This window comes from Notamacropus eugenii, chromosome 3 (assembly GCF_028372415.1).
Source record: "Notamacropus eugenii isolate mMacEug1 chromosome 3, mMacEug1.pri_v2, whole genome shotgun sequence".
Lineage (NCBI taxonomy): Eukaryota > Metazoa > Chordata > Mammalia > Diprotodontia > Macropodidae > Notamacropus > Notamacropus eugenii.
Genome location: NC_092874.1, coordinates 423,061,529 through 423,087,622, shown reverse-complemented (window position 1 = coordinate 423,087,622; position 26,094 = coordinate 423,061,529). Strand labels below are relative to the sequence as shown.

General features: G+C 37.3%; 1 protein-coding gene, 1 long non-coding RNA gene and 1 pseudogene across 3 annotated transcripts; 1 reads left to right on the top strand and 2 right to left on the bottom strand.

Moving 5' to 3' along the window:
* On the bottom strand, positions 1–517 carry LOC140497362 (large ribosomal subunit protein P1 pseudogene; annotated as a pseudogene).
* Positions 518–5,249: 4,732 nt separating this feature from the next.
* Positions 5,250–21,832, bottom strand: PTPDC1 (protein tyrosine phosphatase domain containing 1). Of its 2 annotated transcripts, none has more exons than XM_072598232.1 (9): positions 21,523–21,832; positions 20,862–21,033; positions 19,534–19,614; positions 19,189–19,307; positions 17,611–17,748; positions 14,852–16,089; positions 12,030–12,215; positions 10,890–11,000; positions 5,250–5,340 (listed from the first exon to the last, which is right to left on the bottom strand). In XM_072598232.1, the coding sequence occupies exons 1-9, from the start codon at positions 21,734–21,736 to the stop codon at positions 5,323–5,325; spliced, it is 2,277 nt and encodes a 758-aa protein (XP_072454333.1). In that variant the 5' UTR covers positions 21,737–21,832; the 3' UTR covers positions 5,250–5,322. The 2 variants fall into 2 exon arrangements, with proteins under 2 accessions (XP_072454333.1, XP_072454332.1); XM_072598231.1 differs by lacking the exon at positions 5,250–5,340 and adding an exon at positions 6,412–8,826.
* Positions 21,833–22,087: 255 nt separating this feature from the next.
* LOC140497364 (uncharacterized) lies at positions 22,088–24,914 on the top strand. The gene is made up of 2 exons (XR_011964639.1): positions 22,088–22,174; positions 24,824–24,914. It is a non-coding gene; the product is annotated as an uncharacterized lncRNA (long non-coding RNA).
* The last annotated feature ends 1,180 nt before the right edge of the window (positions 24,915–26,094 follow it).

The following is a 26,094-nucleotide window of genomic DNA, read 5'->3' as shown; positions in this document are numbered from 1 at the left end:
ATCCTCCAAATGGCATTTTTCTTTTTTTTTTTTTGAATTAAGCTTTTTATTTAATGTTACAAAAAATATTTAGTCAAACAGACCAAAGCCTGTGTCATCGGACTCCTCGGATTCTTCCTTTTTTGCTTCCTCTTTCTTCTTCTCTCCGCTGGGGCAGCTGTGCTAGCAGGAGGAGCCCCTCCAGCAGGGGCAGCACCACCAGCTGCTTGGGCGGGTCCACCAACTCCTACGTTGTAGATGAGACTTGCAGTGTTTCCATTGCACAGGGCCTTTGCAAACAGCCCAGGCCAGAATGGTTCAACATTACACCTGCTGCATGTATGAGGGCTGATTTTATCCTCTGTGACTGTAACCTCATTGTAGTGAAGGATGAGGGCAGAGTAGATGCAAGAGAGTTTGTAGGCTGTCATTTCAGCAGATGGATGAGGACAAACTTGTTTGCAGTGGTGCTAGTCACTGTCTGACATGAGGACTCAGCCCAACTCAGCCTTAGTTTCCGAAGAAGAACCAAGCACCTAATAGACAACTGAGGAGCTCAAATGGTATTTTCACCATACTTTTTTTCATGAACCTCTCCCCCTGCCATTATCTATATTAATCTAGCACTTTCCTCTGGATCCAGTTCCATATTCACTTCTTCCAAAAACCTTCCTTATCTTCACACTACAGAGATGACTTACACCTTGTGTCCTCAACACTTGGGTATGGAGCTTATACATTTGTTCATATACTACTCTCCAATTTTCAAATGCTCCTTTTGTGGACTGAGAAGTTTTCTAATTTGCTTTCTTTTCATATTCCTGTGTTCTTATCTCACTTACTAGATTATAAGCTCCTTGCAGGCAGGAACATTGTCTTATCTTTGTATCTTTGTATCTATCACAGTGCATTGCACAAAGTAGATATTAAATTGATATTAAATGAATTATTGGGCTACTCTTTCTCAAGACTAGGGTCCTTATCAAGACTTGTTTACACAACCCTTTTATTATGTGAGTACACATAGTGGATATTCAATAAGCACTTTTTGAATATACCTAGCCCTAACAAAAATACTGATTTCACTGAGCAAAGTGAGATACCAAATGATTGGCTTACCTACTGCAGTTTTGCTGGGGTTTTTTTAAGAGAATGACAAAGCAGTACAACTTTCAACCCAATTTAAGCTCTAAAAAACTGACCTGTGCTACCCAAGCCATCTCAAATAAATAAACCAGAGCAGAACCCAAATTATATATGCTTTCAAGACAGCAGTAGTCAGTCAGTAAAACTTCATCAAGAATCAGTCATGCTGGACTGTCTCAATCAATCAATACACATTTATTGAGTGCCTATTATGTATTAATGACTATGTTAAGCACAAGGGGTACAAAAATAGGCAAAAGATATCCTCCAAGGTGCTTACAAACTAATGGGGGAGTCAAATATATACAAAGCAAGCTATATTCAGGATAAATAGGAAATAACAGAGGGAAGGCACTGGCTTTAAGAAGAGTTGGAAAAAGCTTCTTGTAGGATGTGAGATTTTAGTCAGCTTAAAGGAAGCCAGAGGAGGAGGGAGAACATTCTAGGCATGGACAAATGCCAGAAAAGAATGACTGGAGAAGAGAAATGGAGTGTCTTCAGGAAACAGCCAGGAGACCAGTGTCACTGGATTGTTTGTGTCAGGGAATAAGGTGTAAGACTGGAAAGGTAGGAGGTGGTTAGGTTATGAAAAGCTGTGAATGTCAAGCAGATCATTTTGTATCTGTATTTATAAGTGATAGCAAGCCACTGGAGTTTACTGAGTAGGGGAGTGACATGGTTGTACCTGTGCTATGGTTGTACCTGTACTTTAGGAAACTTGGATTGGAGACTTGAGTTAGATCTACCAGGCGGCTATTGCAATCCTTCACATATGAGATGACTGTTTGCTTACACCAGGGTGGTGACACTATCAGAAGACAGAAGTGGATGTATTTGAGAGATGTTGCAAAGGTGAGATTGAGAGACCCTGGCAACAGCTTGTATACGGATATGTGTGTGTGAGAAGATAGTGAGGAATCCAGGATGAATGTTAGGTTGCAAGCCTGAGTTACTGGGAGGATGATATTGCCCTCTATAGTAATAGAGAAGGTAGGTGGGAAGTAGTGTTTAGGGAGAAATAAAATGAGTTCCACTTCGGACATAATGAATTTAAGAAGCCTACTAGACATCCAGTTTCAGATGTCTGAGAGGCAGTTGGAGATGCAAGGTTGGAGGTCAGCAGAGTTTGGGGCAGGATAGGTAGAGTCATCAGCATAAAAATTGTAATTATATCCATGAGAACTGATGAGATCACCAAGTAGAGGAGCAGGGCCAGGACAGAATCTTGAGGGACATGGATGGTTGGAGCAAGTGATTTTGAAAAGGATCCAGAATGAGGAGTAGTCAGATAGGTAGGAGGAGAACCAGGAGAGAAAGGTGCTTTGAAAATCTAGAGAGAAGAAAGTATAGAGGAGAGAGTGATCAACAGTGTCAAAGGTCACAGAATGGGAATTGAGAAAGAGCCATTGGATTTGGCAACTAAGAGATTAGTAACTTTGGAGAGAACAGTTTTGGTGAAATGATAAGGTTCGAAGCTGGATTGTAATGGGTTAGGAGAGAGGAAAGTGGAAGTTACCTGTTAAAAAGAGCCTTTTTGAGGAGTTTAGCTACAAAGGTCAGAAGAGATATAGGATGATAGTTAATGGGAATGGAAAGATCAAATGAAGGTTTGTTTTTTGTTTTTTTTTCAGAATGGGCAGAGCCATTCTGGACATATTTGTAGGCACTAGGAAATGAGACTGCATAGAGAGAGAGATAGAAAATAAGTTAAAGAGTGGGGATGACCTAAGGGACAATCTGTTGGAGGAGACAGTATGGAATGAGATAGTTTGGTCAAGTAGAGGAAGAGGGGAGAAGGGGGAACTCTCAGTGAATGGTCTCAATTTCTTTTTCCTGCAAAATATGAGGTGAGGTCTCAGGGAAAATGAGGGTAGGGGAGTCGTACAAGGCTTGAGAAGAAATGAAAAGGTTTGAAAGAGCTGGTGTGGACAGGGAGATATTGAGTTGATAAAGGAGGTATAAAAGGATTGCCGAACAGTAGTGAAGGCCTGGTTGACATTGTATAATACAAATTTGTAGTGGATCTTCTCAGAATAGTTGCATGATTTTCTCCACTTTTTAAAAGCAGCACAGGGTAACGAGATAGGCAGATTGGAGGAATGCCAAAGATAAAATTTATTTAGATCTTGGCAAAGCATTTAACAGAATGCCTCATATTATTCTTGTGGAAAAGAGAGATATGGACTAGATAATACAAATATGGGGATTCAGTTCTGGTTGAATGGGTAAATTCAGAGAAGTCCTTCCAGTCTGACATGAAAATGTTAGTGGATGACTAGTGGAGTGCCACAATTACCTACGAGTGGAGTGCTTGGCCATGTGCCGTCTAAGTTTTTATAAAAATCAGTGACATGGATAAAAGCATACTTGGTATGCTTATCAAACTGGGAATGACAGTGGATATACTGGATGAAAGAATTAGGTTCCAAAGAGATCTTTACAGGCCAGAACACTGAACTGAATCTAGTTTGATAAAATTTAATAGGGCTGAGTTTTATATTTAGGTTCAAAAACTCAACTTGACAAATAAAAGATGAGGGAAGTGAGTTGATAGCAGCTCATGTGAAGAGCATCTGGGGGCTTTAGTGAACTACAAGCTCAATAGGGTGAAGCTGTTGCCAAAAAAGAAAATGCAATCTTGGCCTACATTGAGAGGCCTATATTCCAGGAAGGTGCTCCAGTGCATTCTGCCACAGTCATTCCACTGTGGAATCCTGTTTTTAGTTCTGTGAGTGCCAGCTCAATTTGAGAGAGTCTAGAAGAGGGCAAGCAGAACTGTGAAGGGCCCTGGGTCCAAGTTCAATGAATTCAGGTTAAATTAACTAGAGCTACTTAGTCTGAAAGATTGAGGGGGACCTGATTGCTATATTCAAGTACCTGAAGTGTCTCATGAAAGGGGATTAGATTTTTTTCTGTTTAGCTTCAGAGGGCAGAAAGCAACAGGGTAGAAGTGGCAAAAAAAGAAAATTTAGGCTAGCTATAAGGAAAAACTTCCTCCCAATCAGAGCTGTTCAAAAGTAGAAAGCAATTCATCACTAGAGGTGGTGAGTTACTCTTCACTTGAGGTCCTTGGATTGATGCTTGTGGGGTGTGTTAAAGTGGGAACACCGTTTGGGGAGCCTTTAGCCTCGATGGCTGCTGATAACTCTTCCAACTTTCATATTCACTGATTCTATAGTTAGGGCTATCCAAAAATAGACTGAATTGCCTTAGTGGGGAGTGGGTTTCCTCTCACTGGAGAATTTCTGGCAAAAACTGGATGATCAGTTGTCAGGTATCTTGTAGAGAAGGGATTCAGGTTTGTACTAAATGACCACTTAAGAACTCTTTCAACTCTGAAATTCTGTGATTCTGTGAGCCCCTAATAGGAACTATCAGATACAATGCCTTGTGCTGGCATATTCTTTGTAAAGAAATTGTTGTGGAGTTTGTATAAAACAATTCTCCCCTCCTCAGGTTCCCTTAGTAAATCATCTTTCCTGAAAGAAAGCATTTAATTAAGAGAGAATGCCAGTCGAATGGAGCACAAGATAATGGTTTTCTATTGCTGTGTAAATTCCAAAGGATATATGAAACTTTCATTTTCAATGAAAGGTATCTTATGACATTATTCTCTTAGAAGCAATCCTTTTTCTACCTCTCTAAAATGGCTGAAACAGATTCAATCATGTTGTTTTAATGGATGTTAGCATAGCAGAAAGAAGGTTGACCACAGGACCATTATGAATAATCGCTCCTTTGTGATTGCTTATAAATCAGTCTTATTGTGTGTATTTCAGCTAATCAGAGATCAGCTCATCCATAAAAGCACAATTAAATTAAATGTAGCACTGTGAATAAGAAAGCTTATGATAGGTTGAATTCTTCTCCTGCCATTTTTATCAGTAAATAATGGTCAGCCATCTAGCACTGTGAGTGGCTACTTAACTTCCTTCTACTACAGAGTTAATCTGCCAATTTCCCAATAAAGCATTAAGGACATTTAAACTACATTCTTGGGCTTATCAGCATTCAAAATTTATTATTGCTAGCTAATTTGGAACAGACACAAAAAAGGTCCTGTGTGTACACTCTCATTTTGAATGACTCCTTACCTATGCTTTTTGCTCAGAGCTGTTTAGGTATGATGGCACACAGAGATTGTGAAGGAATTGAAGGTACAGAGGGCAGGCTGTTTGCAGAGTACTCACAAAGCTCTCAGAGTTCAAAAGAAGACTGCAGGGTACAACAGAAGAGCAAAATATCTTAAAACAACTTAGGACTAGTTTGAAATAGAACAAGACCAGAGATTATCTATAAGCATTCTCCACTTAGAAGAAAATGGAGAAATTGTGCCTAAATTGTCTAAAAGAATAAATGGTGGCTTATGCTTTATAGTGAATCAAATTCAAAACATACTATTTCTCAAGGTCAGTCTAGTAAATGGGCTTAAGATAGGACTAAAAACATCAGCAGAACTGTTAGTGCTTTTGAGCTAAATTAACAGGCAGAGATAAGCAGTTATTGAAGGAATTCTTGACTGCAATGTTTAAAGCAGTGGTGGTTTGTCACAGAGGGCAACAGTAAAGTCTGGAATTACAGCTCAATAATCAGCACAGCAAGAGGAGGGACAGAAAGTTCTATCAGTTACCGCAAGCGCAATACGCTGAAGGCCTTTGCAAATGAAATACAAGTAAAGTTTCCCTCTTTGGTCAGAAAACATGACACTTCCAGATTCAGTGTAGTACAGTGGGAGAATTCAACATGATGGAGAACCCTGGTTCTATAATCTTTTCTCTGCTGCTTTTTACCGATATGATAAATCACTTAACATATCTGGCCTCAGTTTCCTCATTTGTAAAATAAGATGTTTGCACTAAATAATCTTTAACATCCGATGACTCTGAGAACATTATAGCTACTACCCCTCCCTCCCACTTCACAGATGAGGATGTTGAGGCCCATAAGGGGAAGTGACTTTTAAGTAAAGACACACAGCAAGCTGGGGTAAGAGCTGAGACGGGAGCTCAGTCCTAGTCTTGGATCCAAGAAGAAAGCTTATTTAGATGGTGAGTAAACAACATTGTCTCTATGTTGATAATTAAGATAATCAGTCTTTAACAAGGTACAGTTAAGACTGCAGATGTTTACATTATCTTGGCTATTTTTTTTTTTAACCCCGAATCATTATTTATTCCTTTAAAGAACATTTTACCAACTTCCCCATCCCCTACCCTGGGCTTATCAGTGTCATCATGATGTTCGCTGTGATAGGAAACAGCAGACTAAAAAAGTACACTGCTACTATTTGGGGTTCTATTTCCATTTTTATTCAAATTAATACAATACTCAACTACAGCCTGATTTCTTTTAGTGAGTCATTTCTTTCAGGTCCTTGGCATATACTAATTTTCATGACTGGTTTACATCAACTTTTTACCCATAGAATACTATACTAGCATCAGGAATATACCATATTTGCGCTCCAAATTGAAATGAATATTGTGTTAGTAAATTATCAATCTGTCAAATGAATCCTGGCTATCATTTGCCCATATATGGAGAGCATAGGGCTTACAATATGTTGGTTAAAAAATCTATTCTCCTATTATTTTGTTGTTACTCTTGACTAAGACAGAGGTTATTTTTGGTTGTTCTCCCCACCCCCAACTCAGGCACTTGAAAATGAGGAATTTCAGGAATGACTTGGTCTATAGGAATGGAGGCAAATCCAGTTTATTACAAATTTGCTGGAATGTCCCTCAAGAAATTTATTTACCATCCAACAACTGAGTTAGTAATGTGGAAAATGAGCATTATTTTTGATGAATAGTAGCTTGCTTAATTTGCAATATAAAAGCTGGGGGGCATGTTAATTACTGTAATTCAATCAAGTTTTCCCTGAAATTGTCTTTATCTTAAGATAGGTGGTACCCTCTCCCCACCTTTCCTTGGAGTTGTTTCAGTAAATATCAATAAAATAAGGGGTAAAGCTAGTTTCTCCTGGATGCTACTTTGACTCTTGTCTTCATCACTATGACTACTATTAAAAATGCCATTTCTATAACTGACAGTTTGCTTTGCTAGGAATTAGGGCAAGAAGTCAACTTATCCTACATAACATCTCTCAGCTGGTAACTGAAAAACAGTCTCTTTGGACTAATTTAATCTATTATAATCCCAAGATGATAGAATCTTATCTTAATAGGGCAAACTTCTGGAACTAAACTTCTGATGAATCAGGGTCCACAGAGCCCCAGAACCAGAAATGGGATAGAAGACAGCAGTAAGACAAGAGAGCTTTGCTGTTAAATCCCCTTGAATATCTTTTCCACTGTGCCTAATTTTCTCAGTTCCATCATCATCTCAACCTGTTACCTCCTGTTGGGAGATAGGGAAGTTTCCCTAGTGACACTAAGGGTTTGCAGATGGAGCTCTAGATGAGGCTGAGTAACCATACTTGTTACCAACCTCTAGAACAAAAATGTCTTTAACATCTGACCATATCCTTACTCCACAGGACAAAATATACTGGGGTCAGTATAGGGCACTGAAAGACACCTCTAGGATTCCATAATCCCATAAGAAATTCCTGAATCACAGTTTCCTTTACTGTGAAAAATGCTTTCAAAGGTCATGGGCCCACACATTTTATGAAAGCTTGGTTTGTCTCTTATGCAAATCATTCAGTCCTTCATCCTATTTTCTTATTAAAGATAATTTGAAGATAATCTTGTAGCTATTTGGCTAAGCAGTTACCCAGTACAGAGGAAATAAGGCTTAAGGCTTTAGGTCCTGAGAATGGATACTGCCTTCCTGGGATGGCAAAGGCTGGTGTGCTGCGAAGTTCAACCATGGCCCTGACAAATAAAGCAGATCTACTTTTCTCCAATACAAAATTACCAAATCAAATTACATTCAATCTTTTAACATCAAATTACTTATATTGAAAAAATATACCTTGAAATATTTGCCATGTTAAAAACAAAAGAAACTCAAACAAATGAAAAAATCCTTTAAAAATCTTGCAACAGAAACAATTGTAGTCACAAATATAAAACAACATTTCAAGACACTTGGTGACTTATTTAAGTTACATTTCAGGAAGGAATGGCTATATAGTGTTGTTTTACAATTAAAGTATCTATTTCTAAACTCCAAAGATGCTTCTGTCATCAAGACAACTGTTTTGGAAAGTAGAGCCAGTTACCTACCACAATGTAAAACAGAAAAACATTCATGTAAACATCATGTACTTCAAATGTTAATACAATATTAGCTCAATTCACTAAATAAAAGGAAATGGCACTGACTTGATGGCAATTGTTCAAGCACAAAAATAAAACTTGTGGATATATTTTTTTTCAGAATCAATAAATAGCCTCAAAATAACATCATACATAATATAAAATGATATCACTTTAAATGAAATGCCACAATAAAACCACACAAAAAAAGCAGCTCATAAGAATTTCAACATATTCACATATGAACATAAATGTTATCTTCAGATTAGATTAAAATAAACATTGAAGGAAGAAGAAGTAGCTGATTAAATAGACCCTTCTTGGGATCCATGGAATCCCCAACATAGAACTGTAAACATTAAGAGGTGTGTTCTGAGCCTTCTTTTGTAATCTTTCTTTTTTCTTCTAATGCGTGCTTAAATATTTTTTTCAGGGTGTGGTAAACCATTGGTCCATTTTCAGAATCAAACTTAATCTGGTAACAAAGAAAAACTATATTAATAGAGCTCATTTACAAAATGTTTTCTTAGTAAGGCTCAACAAAGGGGAAAAAAAGTACATTTTGCCTTTAAACTATTTGAAGAGATGGAGAAAATACTTTGCTCACCTAGGTCCAGATTTCACACAAAATTATATACAATTCTCATAAAATATAAACAGAATGAGTATCACAGATTCAATTTTTTAAAAATTGATCTTCATGGAGGAGGGAGCTATGGGCAAGGAGTTCCCTGCAACAATGCAGATCAGTTTTCACAGGCTCCATAACAGTTACTCAGGCCTCTTCAAAAATGGCTTGAGCACCCAAAGTGAAATGACTTGGTCAGTGTCCCACAACTAGTCTGTGACAATTCAAAACATACTTGTTTTTAATCAAGAACTATACCAGACTAGGTCTCTTAAAACAGCAAATATTTGGGTGAAAACTCAAAAATCCCTTCTAATATATTTAGCATCATACAGACAACAGAGGAATAAATACAATTGAATATACAGGTAATTGTTTACAGATTATGAATCAAGTATTATGTATTTTCCTTCAGCTTAAACACTCCAAATGAAATGAAGGTTAGCTCTTAACAATAAGAACCTGTTCCACAAATGAGACACTCCATCTCTCCTCTCTAGGAAGAGACATTCCTGGCTGCCCCAATGTGTGCGGCCTCTCCTTCCTTCTCTTAGCTCATCTTCCCCTCTGGTCTGCCCTGAAGTCTCCTTTCTACAGGAAGACTTGCTAGTCCCTCTTACTTCTAGTGCCTTTGCTCTGTCGATTATTTCTAATTTATTCAGTAGATAGCTTATTCATATAGAGTGAGTTGCATGTCGTCTCCCCTGCTAGATTGGGAGCTCTTCAGAGTGTCTTTTATCTTTCTCTGTATACCCAGCACTTTGCACAGTGCCTAGCACAAGCACTAATCTTTACTGACTACTATTGATCATGACGGCAAAGTCCATCTTCTTTTCTACCTTCCCTGGTATTATTTAGTTTTCATTCAATCTGGTTCTGTTTGCCATTATGATACAAAACATAACCTTCTACGCACAATAGGTAGACTGAAAGTCTTCTAAGGTTTAAATATGAACAGAAGTAGATAATGTTAGAGCTGGGAGGAATTTTGGAGATAAAATAAATTAATATAACTTCCTAAGTTTACAGATAAGGAAGCTCAGATCCAGAGAGGTTTAGTGATTTTCCCAGAGTTAGGTGGTGACCTTGGAGAAGTTACTTCTAACAACTAAGAGACATAGATGTTTTTGGTAAAATTTTCAATTTTTAACAAAAGTAATTTAAAAAAAACACATATACACACATATGTATTTACGTATGAAGGTATAGTTCTTAAAAGAATGGCTTGTATTTCTCCATATTCATGTGTGTATTAATTTAACACATATCCCCCCAAATGTATTATGTTTAGAATCCATATCATAGAAACACCATGGGTTTCCTTTCTTTAAAAAATTATTTTCAACATCAACCACTGGGGGGCACCAGATAATTTAACTGAGAAAGTATTCCCTTTAATTCTGAGACTTTCCCCTCAGAGTAGCTGAAGCAGCTTCCTTTTCAAACACAAAAAGCATCCGTATGAAAAGGAAATAGTCTTTATGTTTAATTAAGCTTTTCTAGGTCAAACACAGCACTGCCTAATCAATGTGGAATATGAACTACTCAAAAACTAGTTTCCTGTTTCAACCCAAGGCAGAACAGGCTCAACAAGACTGACTTCTGTGGAGCGCATTATTTTCAATATATTTTCAAAATTCTAAACATCCGATTGCTTCTCTCTCAAACTAAAAAATAAACTCTTCTGAAGTTCTCTTTTAAAAAACCCTATCATTACCCCAAGGTTTTCCTAATGTCAGTTACCCACTCTTTTGTCAAACTGATGTTCATTTTGACTACAAATTTCAAACATATTTCCTTTAAAGTGAAATGACAAACTCCTAAACCTCAGTCCAAAGACCCTGTTACCCATCTGATAGGAGCTGAACAAAACTGAGCTACTTGGCAGGAGTAAAGGGAGCATTGTTTACCTTGGTGAAAGATTTAATGGCATGGGCAAGAAAGGCTTCCTCTACATCAGCTGGAATGGCCTGCAAATTCACTACACAATGCAAGATACAGAGAATCGTCTGGTGCTGCCCCTGTTTAGAAAAAAACAAATATAAGTTGTTTCAAAATCTTCCACAAGAAACAAATCATTAGCTGCAGAGATACGACTAAGACTGAAATCAATATCATCATACAGGTCTTTAAGGTTTACCATGTACTTTACATATTAACCTTTTATCTTTACAACTGTGAGGTAGGTGAGTTATTATTCTCACTATACATATAAAGAAACTGTGGCTGAAAGATGTTAAGTGATGTGCTCAAGGTCACACAGATAGTAAGTGTCTGAAGCTAGATATGAGGTAACGTCTTCCTGATGTCAGGTCCAGTACTCTATCAGTTCTTCCAGTTCTTTCTGACTGTCTATATTAAATATGTATTAATGTTTTTCAATTTAATTTGAAGAGATATATACCAGTTTGATCAATAATGACCTGCACATTGTATAAAAATTCTAAAAGAATATGAAGATATAAATTATCCAGTAGAATATGCCTGAAACAGTCCTTGAGAGTTGAGATGTTTTCATTTTTGTCTTTCTAGTCTCAGTGCCTAGTATATGCTGCCTTGTACACAGTAGGTGCTTAACATGTTTACTGAATTGCATTGAATTTTAAGTGTTTTTCCATAGTCTTATTTTTTTCCCATACTTACTTTTCCTGGGCATAATTCTTTCTATTAAGCTATTATTAGTGGTTGGTTGGATGAGACACCACACTAAAATTTGATACAGTCCTCATGATTAATCAGTTAGTCAACAAATATATCTGAAGTGCCTGTGTGATGAATCAGGCGCTATGATTTGAAGAGAAAGGAATTAAGAAGACAGGAGAAATGGGTTAAGAAGGAACGAAACAGTCCTTGCTCCTTGTAATAATTTACTTGAGGAAACAGTATATGCCCAGTAAACAACCAAAGAGCTAGAGTCAATAGTTTGTGGGAGATGCTATCAAAGAAATGCTTATTCAGGGACCGGTGATATCTGAGGGCCTTGGAGGTCCATTCGAGCTCTGGCATTCTGTGATTAACAGTCAGACAGATGAACATAAGGGCCATGTTACCTTTTCTAGTAAGGAAAGGGCTTCTGAGGCATCAGCACAATTGTTGACTAACAGCTCGACATCCTCTTTGGTTATAACAGGTTCCTTTAGTTGCTCCACCCAGGACCACATCAAGCCACACAGTATGAAAGGATCTCTTTCTCCACATATTCTTTCCCAAGCCCCATCTCGAGAATTCAGTTCTTTCTAAAAAAGAAAAAAAAGGGGGGGAAAGTAAAAAAATGGCACTATTTGACTTAAGTTTAATAATCTGTGTATTTGGATCTATGATAGGAATTCTAGAGCCTGGAGGAAAGACAGAAAATGAAAGGCACCCTTCAAATCAATGTTTTTAAAAGACAAATTCAAATAAATGAGTGGGCAGGGGGACCTCAGATCTTGGGACATAAAGTTCTGTAAAGGGATACAAATGAAACCCTAACAGTGGGGCCCTTATACTGGAACTGTGGGATAGCTCTAAGTATCCACAGAAGGAGGTAGGAGAATGAGGAGCAAGTTGGGAAGGAGCTTAGCTGACAGGCAGCCATTGAGAAGAGAACAAGGGTACCATGTGGTTCCTTCATATTTTAACTAACTCTTCTTACTAAGAGGTGATAAACTCGAACTTTCTGCCTAAGGGCTTTTAGTACCCTCTAAATTTCATGCTCTAGGGTTAAGCCCCAAAGTCCCAAACCCCAAATCACAGTTCTGTCTATATCCTTTGTTAGAAGCTTTCAAGAAAAGAAATTATTTATGTAGAAGCCAGGAGAGAACCAAACTTCTTGTCATGGAATTCATACTGAAAGAGTATTAGAAATTCAGGAAGTCTGTGTGAATGACAGCGGCATTTACGGAAGAGCTTCTGAGCGAATAAAAAGACAACAGCTTGTATTTATGAAGTGTGCAACGTGTCAGCTAGCAGTGCCTTGGAAGTGAGTGTGGCAGATCTTTGTCTACTACATTTGTTTTGGAATAATAATGTAATCATGTAGAACATGATGAAAACCACACTGTATCCTCACAGGATGAAAACAACTTGAAGACCTTGACGAAAGCTACATAAATTTGGAAACAATCAAAATGTGAGGCTTTATACCTTATTTCATTTGGGAGCCATGAGTGTGTGTGTGGGGGGAGGGAATGGAGGGGATCACATAAGAAATAAGTGATATACAAATTTCAATATATTTTTGACAATCTCCAAATATATGTTTTAGTAAATAAAGTGAAGTCTTACAGTACTGGGTTCTTATTTTATTACTCTCAAACTTTCCAATTATTTTTGCTCATTTGTAATTAGTTAGCCTAATCTATTAATCCCTTTATTCAGAATATATAGAATTATATAGAAATCTAGCCTAGTTAGTAAGCCAGAGATAAAATATCAGTTTCCAAAGAATCAAATCAGCTAAAAGAACCCAATGGTTACTTCTACCCAATGGCAAATTGAGTACAGTACTGATATCTTCTGAAGTCTTTTGAAATGGAACTGGATTTGTGTTAGTTAAAAGTATATTATTAAATCCTTTAAAAAAAATCTGTCAAACACCTTGACCTCAGTCTAAAAACAAAACAAAAACACTGTCATTGTGTGGAAATACTTTTAAAAAAATCGCAATAAATTAAATCATACTAGGTTATCCTTTGAACAAAAGTGAATTCTCTGCCTTACTGCTCTTCGGTTCAAGAAAAGACTAATTCCATCCTAAAGCAAAGCAAACGGAAATAGCCCAAAGAGATCTGCAGTGGGGTGTCAATGCCATGTAGCCTTGTTTCCACAATTGCTCCAATCCCTAAATCTCTCTGGTATCACGGTGTCACCTACAGAAATAATGAGTGATGAGGCTAAGGAAACAAAATGCAACAGCACAGTTTAACAGAGAGATGTGAATAGAAAAATAAAGATGACACTATACCTAAACACTTAAATGATTAATCTGTTAAGATGGTTATCATATAACCAAACAAAGGAAATGCCCTTCTAATGAATGAAGAAAGCTTCACTTCAGTAAGTGCTTTCTCCCCTATCAGTTTTATGAGCTCCAATTTAATTGTTAATGTGTCTTGATGAGGCCACACACTGAGGTCATGCTGATTTATTTCTGAAGTCTAGGTGTATAAAACAATACTAACATTTCCAAGCAAAATGATGGATATGTCCTTAGTACAGTGCCTTGCATATAGGAAGCACTATGCTCCCTACCTATCAATCTACTTAGCAATTTGAAGAAAGTTTTTTTATACTAATATGTAGCCCTACTTATGGAAAGGCAGTTGGATGGAACACTGACCATAAGCTAATAAATCAAGCTGATGTGATTTAATATTAGCTGTTGTTTGTTACCAAATTTTTGTAGTTACATTTTGGAAATTCTAAATTTGCATTAAAAAAGTTTACCGAAAAGTACAATAAACTAAGCGCAAAGTCAAAATCCCAGACAAATATTCAAAAGGAAGGGTCCTTTTGCTAAAAGCCTAATTTGCCTTCTGAGCATTGAGGGTGATCCAGAGTCCTGTTTCTCGCTATAGAAGGTTTTGAGTACATTATAAAGGTTAGTTGCCTGAAGGCCTAGAACTGGAATTTGCCCTGTGATCTAAACTATCTTTCTTAATTTACTCAAGCCAGAAAAGAACATTTAGGTGAGCACAATGTGCTAAATAACCTAAATCTTGACAATCTGCTGTGGCTGACCTCAAATATAACCACGTCTCTTAGTATCAAGTATATTTAATCTGTCTCCTGAACTCAGCAGAGGATTTGGAGGGGCTGTGAAGGAACCAAGAAGAAATTCTGCTCTGAAGTTAACTTTATAGCACATAGGTAAGAAATAAGATAAAAGTACCTGCCACATCTCCACTTTGTGTTTTATTTCCGCCTCTTCTACAAATCCATTCAGATTTGCCAGGGCTTTGGCTGCCAACACTCTTCGTGCTTCAATACTCAGTGGCATTGCTTGTGGTGGGGCATTACTTTCTTGCATTTCAGATTTGACAAAGCATTCTGCCCTAGAAACAGTGTCACAATTCTGAGGGACACAGTAATTCCCACCACAAGCCCTGGGATCTTGTCCCCAATAATTGCCAGGGTCATCCCTACAGTGATCAGCTTTCTGGGGCGGGCTGCTTGGTGCCCTGGGTGTGTTTGCAACCTTGGCTGTGACTGACTCCCCAGTGTTGTGCACACCTGAAAAACCTGAGGAAAAGGTTCTACTCCGTTGGATTTCCTTTGGAATCTTTCTCCTATGGAAAAGTGGTGACCCCTCATCTCTGGAACCTTCTAGACTACTACATTTAGGCGGATTCCAGAAAGAAAATGTATTGCGGACTAAAACTTCTTTACTGATGTCCAGTGGAGGCGACGGCTCAACACAAGTCTGGCTCACATGCTGTGGCTGCTGCTTGAGGTTACAGCACAGGAGGACTTGGGTAGGCACCGTCCACGGAGTCTCTCCTTGCTCCAAAAGAAATTCAGCTCGTTTTAAGTCTGAGTCACTGTAGCTGAGCCTTCTTTTCAGATGAGTCAGAGGCTGAAGGCATTCAACATTCCGCCTCTTCCAAAGAGGATCAAATTCATGTTCACTGGAGAAAACAGCATCCTGGTTCTCAAAAGCTACTGTCACTGCTGAGGGGGTGAATGGAAGGGATGCGTCATTCACATGTCTCATTAACTCTTTATCCAGCTGCATTGTGACCATCTCTGAAACTGTCTTTTCAATTTCAGCGGAGAGATCAGGTACCTTTAAAATGTCCTCCTTTATCACTGGTCTGTTTTCAGCTAAGTCCAACAGCAGTTTGCAAACCAGATGAATGATTTTTGGCACGTGCTTTAGAAGTCGAGCTTCATAACCATGAAGTAAATGACGCTGGCGAATTAAGTACTGGGATAAAGTAACAGCATGTGCTTTGGGTTCACAGCAAGAAAACACATTGCGGAGAGGAATCAAAAACTGAGTGAACTCCCTTACACATAATAACTGGCCTCTTGTTTGTATTGAATTTGGCCTTTTTGCTCGAACAAAAATAATTGCTTGATCTGCGGTCATTCTTGTTGCAAAAACTAAATAACAAGCTATTAAAACACCTAAAAAAGTGAAGGAAGATTATTAACATGTGAAAACTTAATTCATTTACCATATTTTGTTGATTTAAAATTTAAATAATATATTCAAAGATCTATGTATGTGAGCATTTCAAGAGTAACTGTGTTATAATTATAACTCTATATGTAATATATAATAACTATATACATATAGTTTTAATTTGAGCCTTTTACCAGCAACATCAAGTAATTATGGTTGGCATGACTGGGAGCTACCCAAACCACTGGGCAATAATGTTTAAATTCTTCCTCATCTTCTTATTTCTTCCCCTAGATGGAGGAGAGATTTCTCTCTTTCGCATCTGATTTAGACTTCTGCTCTTGTTGCTCCAGTGTCTCCTCTTTATGGTTCCCTGGTCCTATCTTACTGATAAAAATTCTGTGCCTCTTGTTTGCTGCCCTTTCCACTTCACCCGGGGTGTTCAGACATTCCACTTTCTAACCCTTCCCACGCTTAATCACTTCTTTTGGATTAGTCACATTCCCAACCCACTTTCTTTCCTGACCATTAGGCAATCTTGTGCTTACCCCCATTTTTCTTCTTTTTGCATCAGCACATTACTCCACTTTTCTGAATACATGTCTCTCAAAAACATACATGTTGCTTGACTCCACATCATTCTAACTCTATACTATAAGGAAAGCAACAAATTGCTGTGGTTCCTAATGTTTTATGAACCTGTTTCAATCTTTAGACTAGGAAAGGTCTGTGAATCCTCATACATAAACCTTTTATATTCTGTGCTAAAATATGTCCTTAAAGCTACTTGCCATGGATCTGACCAATTCAGGCTGTCAGACTAGCTGATTTTCCAGTGGGCACGGTTATGAGTGGTGCCTATTTCATACCCTAGTATGGTCAGACTGTAATGCAGATGTTCTCTTCCTTCTGCTACCAGGTGGTTCTAAAGTATCTTTAAGTAAAATTATTGGTTCTTGGACCAATAGCATCTCATAAACAAAATTCTCATTCCCAAAGAAGGCCATAGGGCTGTGAAGAAAGCATTTACAAGGGAAGGCATGTTTTAAAAGAGGACCATGACAATGAGGCATAAACTGTTCGTATACCAGAGAAGGTAAAGAAGTTCTTCTTTTTAGCAAGAAATAAATGATTAGTGATTTAGTTTATTCTAAACCTACAGTTCTTTATTGCAAAAATAAGATCCTAGGTCAAGTCATTTAAAGACATCAGCAGATTCATTTTTATGAAAGCATTTACTTCAAGTCATTTGCAGAGTAAGAATGCCAGGAAGTTTGCTTAGCAGAGCAAAGACAGCCTTGTTAGGGCAGGAGTTTTATGAGCCCTCAAAGAGGTTCCAAAGTTCCAGAATTTCTGGAGAGTAAGATCATACTGGGTGCATCAAACATCATCAATTCACCTTTTGGGCAAAATGTTGTAAAAATTTAGAAGCATTCTTGAAGAATATTTATTTCCTATAATTAGAAAATATCACGATACCTATTATGGATATATGTAAAACCATAACCCTGACATAAATTTACCTGTTCGACCAAGCCCCGCATGACAATGAATAGCTACTTTCCCTTCCTGTAAAGCAAATGTCATCACCTTCACCATATCTAAGATGGTAGTGAGAGATGCTACACCATAATCCTTCCATCCAAAATTGTAGAAGTAAACTAAAAAAAAATGAAAGAAAGAAAAAAAATCAACTTGTAAGAAAGGATAACTTTTGAAGATAAGATTTCTGATGAAAATAAGTTAAACCAGGAAAAGTGTGATCCTGAGGTTCGATCTGATTAGATTTGTACTTAAAATATATGTTGTCCTTCTGTAGTAAAAATCAAGGAATCTTAAGAGGTGGAATGGACTTTATAGGGCATCTAGACCAACTCCCTTAGTAACTATGCTGCTAAAAATGTTTATAGCTTTATGGCCTGCTTAAGACATATCCTATTGCAATTCCAAAAGATTCATGATAGAAATGATCCACATTGAGAGAAAGAACTGATGGAATCTGAATACAGATTGCAGCATACTGTCTTTTTTACTTTATTTGTGTGTGTGTGTGTGTGTGTGTGTGTGTGTGTGTGTATTCCTTTTGGTCTGTTTCTTCTTGCACAACATGACTAATATGGAAATGTTTTACATAATTGCAAATATGTAACCTATATCAAATTGCCTACCATCTTTGGGAGGTGGAAGTGAAGAGAGGGGGGAAAATTTTGGAACTCAAAAGTTTTTAAAATGAATGTTAAAAATCGTCTTTATGTGTAAGTGGAAAAAATAAAATACTATTAAAAAAGGCATGTCCTATTGAAACTGTTGGAATAACTTATGGAAAGGTGGAACTATGAACTTAACAAGTGAGGTGATTCATACAAATATTACTGAGCTGTAGGCAGAAAATTTTCTATGCTCTCTCTGCATGAAAACACAAGAGGCTAATAAAAGACCACCTAGTATAAATCTGGGCATAGAGTGCCAAGCCTGGAGTCAGGAAGACTCTTCTTCCTGAGTTCAAATCTAGCCTCAAACACTCACTAGCTGTGTGATCCTGGGCAAGTCACGTCACCCTGTTTGCTTCAGTTTCCTCTTCTTTAAAATGAGCTAGAGAAGGAAATAGCAAACCAATCTAGTATTTCTACCAAGAAAATCTCAAATGAGGTAATGAAAGTGTCAGACATGACTGAAATGATGGAACAACAACAAAGGATAAGTCTAGATTTTATTTCTACTTGGAGCAAATCTTTTTTTAAAAAAATGAAGTAGTTTTCACATGCAAACCTTCAAGAGCATGCAATTTTGAGCCTACATTTCTGCCAGTTTTAAGAAGTACACTTTCTAGTTCTCTGAGTAGAAACAAAATAAATATGACTTTATGATAATTTTAGTTGTTGACTATTTAGCCTAAAGAAATCTCTCTAACACATAAAAAATGAGCTTAGGCTCCCAACAACAGTACCCCAAGAATAGAAGCATTTATTTTCATTTTTCCATGAGCTCTTGCATACAAGTAACATTTCCCAAGTTTCTCTTAACTGAGGAACATAACAGCAAAGATTCTGTAAACACTGTATTTGCTAATTAATGAAGAAAATCAGCAGGAATGAACTTACTGCCAGCTTCCATGAAAGCTTCAGGGAGGTAAGTGAAGCCACTTTCTGGTTCTAGTGTGTTCCCACAGCTTGCATGCTCTCCAGGTCGCTGAAGGTTAATTATAGTTTTTATGCCATGGCTTATGGAGAAAAGGAATTCATTATATTGTGATCTGGTATTTTTTTTTCAGCTCTCATTTATACATTAACATCAGTAAACCCTTGAAGCTTTAATTTCCTGTTTGTTTGAAATAAAGCTCCCAACAGCCTATTATAGAAATGAGAACACTTTTTTTAACCCAATATCAAAAGTGATGTTGGTGGCAAACTAAGGGATCTGAATTTATGAGCAATGAGGTCACTTACCTTTGAAACTGTTCAATGATGTTATACTTTTCAATCAGCTCAGTTGAGGGTCGAGCCATTGCAAGTATGTTATCTGTGACCCTGGAGAGGCAGAAGGAAGATATTTATTAAATGCAGAGAAGTCATGAATTTTAGAGCTGAAGGGGCCCCAGGGATATAGTACAACCCCCTCATTTTTCAAGCTTCACTTTCTCCCCTCTAATATCAGGCAAGAATCTACCTACACAAATCTGCTTTCGGTTTTATGTAATGATTAGAAAAGGGCAAAATGTACTCAGATCTTAAGTTTTAGCTCCATAATATTCTAGGGAAAAGGGAGAAGAACAACTTCAGAAATCTTTCCTACAATCAAAGCTTTAAAGGTAGGAGGGGATCTTGGAGGTTGTCAGTGCTTCTTAGAGAGGTGAGGGGAGCAGTTTCCTGACTCTGGCTCCAGAATTCTGGCCATTTGACCAAGCTGCCTCTCATGTTTAAATATCACATGATTAAATATCATAGACAGGAGGTGAATAAAATTCAATATAAGAAAACGCAAATTTACAAGACAGTTAAGAAAGGGAACAAATAAATAGTTTACAAAAGATTCTTTGCCTTATAAATGATTCAGCATAAGACTCCTTGAAGGAGAATGCTCCTGCAGTTTATTTATAACTCCTCAGTGATGTAGCTAATGCATCCAGCTTACTATCTACATACATATCTGTTACCTAACAAAAGCAGTTAAGTATCAGTAATTAATGTCACTTACAAAGAGTAAAAGAACACTACCAACTATGTGAACATGTTTAGACTTCTATTCAGGTATAACAAGAGCTGACATTTCAGTAGCACTTTACAAAGATGATTTCATTCGATCCTAACAGCGTCTCTCTCTAAGGCAGGCAAATGATCTCCAGTTTATAAATGAGGAGGCTGCAGCTCAGAGAAATTAAGCAAGTGTCAAACCTAGACCCTGACTCCAAGACCTCTGACTTCAACCAAATGCTGTCTCCATTAGATCAAGCCACTTTCAATGCGGAGGAGTAGGACAATTCCTTGAAGTTGGCAATTACAGTAATGTCAAATAAAAGTAATTATTTCAAATGTTAAAACATGAACTTAGGACAGACACTTAAAGATTTTATCGGAGTCTTATCTAGACATTGACATTATTACTAATAAGTGCAGAAACAAAGTGAAATGATCTCCTAACTAGTAGCTGTTAGTATCTTGAAGAACTTAATTTAAAAATTCTAGGCTTTAAAAATACAATTGCTATTATAGTTATGTAAATGCATTCAAGCTGCTTCTTCAATGACAGCTTTGGGAAAACTAGCCCACCACATTACCAGGAGGAATAAATCCCTTTGATAGCTTGTTCCTGATCACTCCAGCGTGCTGGATTCTCATACTTGCAAGCTCGACCACCACATGCCACTGAACATGCCACATGTCCAGGAATAACATGTCGTAAACGTTCCCCAACTTTAGTATATTTTGGTGTTGGACGTCGTGAACTTCCTACAAAACCAGTAAGAGAAAATTTCACATCATGATAATACCTAAAAGATTCATTTGTTAGCTCACCAAGACACAGCAATATGGAAAAAAAAAGACTTCTATTTTATTTCAACATCTAAGACAGCCAGCTGTGTCTTAATTATGTACCCTTCAACTTGAAGGTATGGCATTCTTTTTATTAAAGGGTTTTCACTGACAACAGTAATTTCCATAACCTCATTTGGACTGCTATTTAAAGAAAATTTTTTAAAAGCTAGATGTTTCACAAGAGATTGAGCTAAGTTCAGGAAATATAATTAGTTATAAAGTCTATAAAATGCTACAAAATATTCCATCACTTTCTCATAAATCCTTTAAAAATATTTACATAAAAGACAACAAGCATTACTCAAGGTTAAAATTTTACATACATAAGACAGTACCTAAGCATAGCATGCAAACTGAAATACAAGGAAAGGTATTGGTAATCTAAAAGAAAAAAAGCTTTACTTTTTCTTTCAGGAAAAGTTGGATTTATTTCTGCACTGCTGACAGAGGATATAGCCACCATAACCCGATGAGAAGATGAAGAAAGCACTTCTATAACTGAATTCCGCCGTCTCTGGTGCAAACGAAGCAAAGAATCAGAAGTAGAGTGCCTTCGACCTTGGAAAAAAGTGCTCAGAAAATTCACAGCTGACAGCCTTCTAGGCGAACCCTGCATTGTCCCCCCTTGCTATGGTCAGATCACACTGCTGGAGCAAGTGTACATGAAATCAACTTGCTGAATGATGAAGTTACAGAGAGATATGTGCATCATTCCGTATGATCTAATAGTGATTCAGGATAGGCTGACTGGTTTCCATAGTGACAAACAATGAAACCACTTATTCCCATTAGCTGTGTGGAAGCAAAATCCTATATGAATGGATTTAGTTTTGGACAAATTGCTCGAATGCTGATAAGAATAATTTGTATTTCAAACTGAATATGAGTGCGTTAGGATTACTTTGTTTTGCTTCTTGAACACACTGAAAAGATCTGATAATAAGAAAAATACAGATGACAGCTAGAGGGCAATGCATAAATCAGTAGAGGTGGAAGGGGCATTCAAGATGATCAAATCCATGCTGCCACTTTACAGATGAAGAAACTGAGAAAGGTAAGAGAATTTGCTCATGGTCACCAAAGTCGGTTGTCAGGGCTGGGATTTTGAGCCTTGGTACTGCAAAGAATTTAGAAATCATTCAACATACTGCTTTTTCTAAATTTTACATTTAACATACATACATACAATACATACATACATACATACAATACACATATTTTTCCCTTTTCTTCAAACCATCTGTTTTTCTCTCACTTATTTTATCACATGCTGGAGAACCAGTTTTCTGCTGACCCTTCAAAAAGAATAAAGAAGAATCTACTAGAATACAATACAATATACTGAAAGACCTGGGTCATTAACTCCTGTATCATTTGTAATATGATAGGATTATAGATTTAGAGCTATAGGGAACCTTAGAAATCATCTAATGCAGCCTCTTAATTTTATAGGTAAGGACGGTGAGGCCCAGACACTTATCTCTGGTTAAATGACTTATCTAAGGTCACAAAAGGAAGCCACACCGTCAAGACTTAAACCTAGTTTCTCTAACTCCAAAGCCAGCGCTCTTTCCACTTTGCCACACAATAATCAATAATGGTATTTCCTTGACAGAGCTCCTCACTAAGCATTCTGATTCAGGTATAAACATATATTGTGGTAGAAATTTAAAAGCTTGCAAATATGGGCAATATAGACTCAATTATCATTCATTTTCTTCCTTTTCAGAAAATAGAAAAGATAATTTTTGTTTCTGCCATGATGGTAATAGTATGGTCAAATATACAGAATAATTTTTTTTGTCTTTTTCCACTGAACTGAGAAAGATACTCAAATAATACCTTCTTAATTTAGACAGGCACATTTTCAAAAATCCACTAAGCATTATATTTTTAGGAACTAGGTGAGCAAGGAGCTAAAACTTGAGAACTCTAAGATGAGAAAGATGCAAAAAAAGAAAAAAATTACAATCACCACTGAATGAACAGTCGTTGGTGTTTCCTTCATGGAATCCCAGAGCTAGATGGGACTTCAGAAATCACTTAGAGTCCACCCATGTATGACGAGGACTCCCTACAACCTCTCTGATGAGTATCCAACCAGCATCTAGTTAAGACCTTAAGTGCTGAGAAACCTATTACTTCCTGCAGTAGAACATGGGATCATAGATTTAGAGGGGTAGAGGACCTTCAATTATCATTCTAGTGAAACTACTCATTTTACACAGAGGTTGTGATATAACCTCAAGGTGATATAAACATAGGTAGTAAGTAGCAAAACTGTGATTTAAACCAAGGTCCTCTGATTCCCTTCTTTCCAGTTTACCACACCACCTCTTAATAAGGTTGTATTCTATTTTCCAACATAAAAGTGTTGGTGTATATTGTTTATTATGTGCTTCCAGACATACCTCCCCTTCCTCTAAAAAAGCAAAAATAAAGAGTCCATTTAAATACAAAAGGCTATGTAGAACAGTTTAGACTGTGCAGTTATGGATCATTCATTCACTTTTGATTAACCAAGCCCTTAAGGAAGCTAATTGAAAGCACATGAATCAGGGAGGGTGCTTTTTCCCCTAAACTAAGAAGCTTTCACTTATACTGTACAAGTTAACACATTATACTCTATGGTAACAAACTTTGACCTAAAAGAGGCACTACCCCATCCTCCTACCCAATGTTTTCTTAGCACTGTTCAGGACACAAGATGATTAAGATGTGATCTCCCCATCCTCAAAGAGCTTATAATCTAGGAGTGGAGATAAGTTGTATAGTAATACTCACCATACAAGGAAACATGGAAAATTCAGAGGGAGTGAAAAAAAGGAGTTCAGGAAAGGTAGTACTGTTTCTAATAAGCTGGCTGAGTCAAATTCCTTTGTGTCAAAAATATTTTTTATTATCTATCCTCCATTATTAACTATGCTTTCCCTCTGACACTAGCCCCAATTTACCCTGCCTATATCCTGTATGTACAGGGCTGCTTGCACTTTGCCTTCCCCATTAGCCTGTGAGCTCCTCAAGATCAGGGACTGTCTTTGGCCTTTCTTTGTATCCTCAGAACTCAGTCCAGTGTTTGGCAGATGGTAGGAACTTAATATTATTTGTTGTCTGATTCCACAAGCACTCCAGAATGTTATTGTAGCAAAGAAGTTGAGTTTTTGAAGGCTATGACAGTGGACCATAAGCTCTACTACGTTCTACCAAGCTGGAAAGGCTTCAAATACTGGTCTAGTGAATGACTGTCCAAGACTAGTTAGCTTAGTTTGGAAAAACTCACTGCCATAAAGTTGAACACTAAGTAATGAATCATTTTAACCAAAATGACTCATGAAAAGAGACTGATTAAAAGTGTCCCCATGCAACATTCTTTTACTTACACTGTGATGGTGGCAGAGTATCAGAGAAGTGGGTAGAGAGTGCTAAGAATCAGTTTTTAGACTATCTAAAAACATTTCTCTAAATTCTGGCACTCTAATTTGTCCAATAGCCAACAGACGGGTAAATTAGCTAAGGAACTGGATCATTTTCATGTTGAAAACATTTTTTTTACATGAAACCAGAAGACATAAAGAAGTTGCGCCGAAATGGAAAAACAGCTCACAGGTTCTTCTGTTAGAGACAAATGAAGGAATTGGGTTAATCATATGCCCAAATGAAATACAAATATTTCACAGGACACTTGGCTCATTTCTCCTTACAGGAATCAAAATGAGTACTAGCAAACAGAACACTATGGAGAAAAGTGAAGATGAGGATGAGGAATTTTATGAATAAAAGAGCCTCTAAACTAAGTCAACATTTACCTTGATATTCAGGGATTTCAATGTGAAGGCTCACATGGTAAGTCAACAACCACTTATTAAGTAATTATTTATGTGGCAGGCAATGTGATAAATGCTGAAGACACAAAGAGGACAAAAACACTATTCTTGATCTTAAGGAGCTCACCTTTTAATGAGGGAAGACAGCATGAAAATAATTATGCAATAAGACCTATACAGAGGAGAGGACAGAGAAAAATGTTAAAATATGGTATATATGGGTTCTTTCGCTCTGGTCCTTGAGATTATAGGTTTTAAGTATTACAAGATTAAATCTCCACTGCTAGATATACACCCAAAGGAGTCAATGACAAAAAGATTTCATAGACACAACAATGCTTATAGCAGCACTTAAATTTTTTTTTTTAGGCAGTCAGGGTTAAGTGACTTGTCCAGGGTCACACAGCTAGTAAATGTTTAAGGCTAGATTTTAACTCAAGTCCTCTTGACTCCAGGGTCAGAGCACTTCTGATAGTAGCAAAGAACTGGAAACAGAAGATGTCCCTTAATTGGAGAATGGCTAAACAAGGAGCAATACATAAATTAAAAAAATATTACTCTGCTATAAGAAAGGGTACATATGATGAATACAGAGAAACCAGGGGAAAACACAGAAACTGATACCTAATGATATAAGCAGAACAAAGAAGCCAATTTTAAAGTGACTGTGACAATGTAAACAGAAAACACAATGGGAAGAAAATTATCAAAAATGAATGCTGTGACCAAGAGGTCCCACCTCTCTCTTTGTTGTAGAGGTAGGCAACTATGGATGTGGACTGTTGCACATGCTGTCAGATTTTCAGATGTGAGTTAGTTTTGTTGAAACTGGATTTTGCTTTGTTTTTACTCTCATGCTTTGTTACAGAGAATTTCTCTGGAAGAAGGGAGAGTCACACTAAGAAATGTAGATGATATAAAAATAAAAGATATTAATAAAAATTACTGTAAAAATAGAAAACCTGGTGCCCAGAATGGAATACAACCTTCCAGATGTGGTGTGAGCAGAGCAGAGTTCAGAAGGACTGTCATATCTCTTGTTTGGTGTGTAAGTCCTCTCAATACAGCCTAAGACCCCCAGCATTATGGGTGCTCCCTCTGTTCATGGTCAAGAATTACACGACAAGAGCATACGTAGGGCTCTCAATCT

Bases quoted from the DNA above. Each gene is read 5' to 3' on its own strand.
- PTPDC1 (XM_072598231.1), bottom strand. From the start codon at position 21,736: ATGCAGGGTTCGCCTAGAAGGCTGTCAGCTGTGAATTTTCTGAGCACT. The intron at 19,308-19,533 runs GTAAGTGACCTC...TTTCTCCATAAG, and splicing joins ATCATTGAACAGTTTCAAAG to CCATGGCATAAAAACTATAA. The intron at 16,090-17,610 runs GTAAATTTATGT...TCACTTTTTTAG, and splicing joins TGCGGGGCTTGGTCGAACAG to GTGTTTTAATAGCTTGTTAT.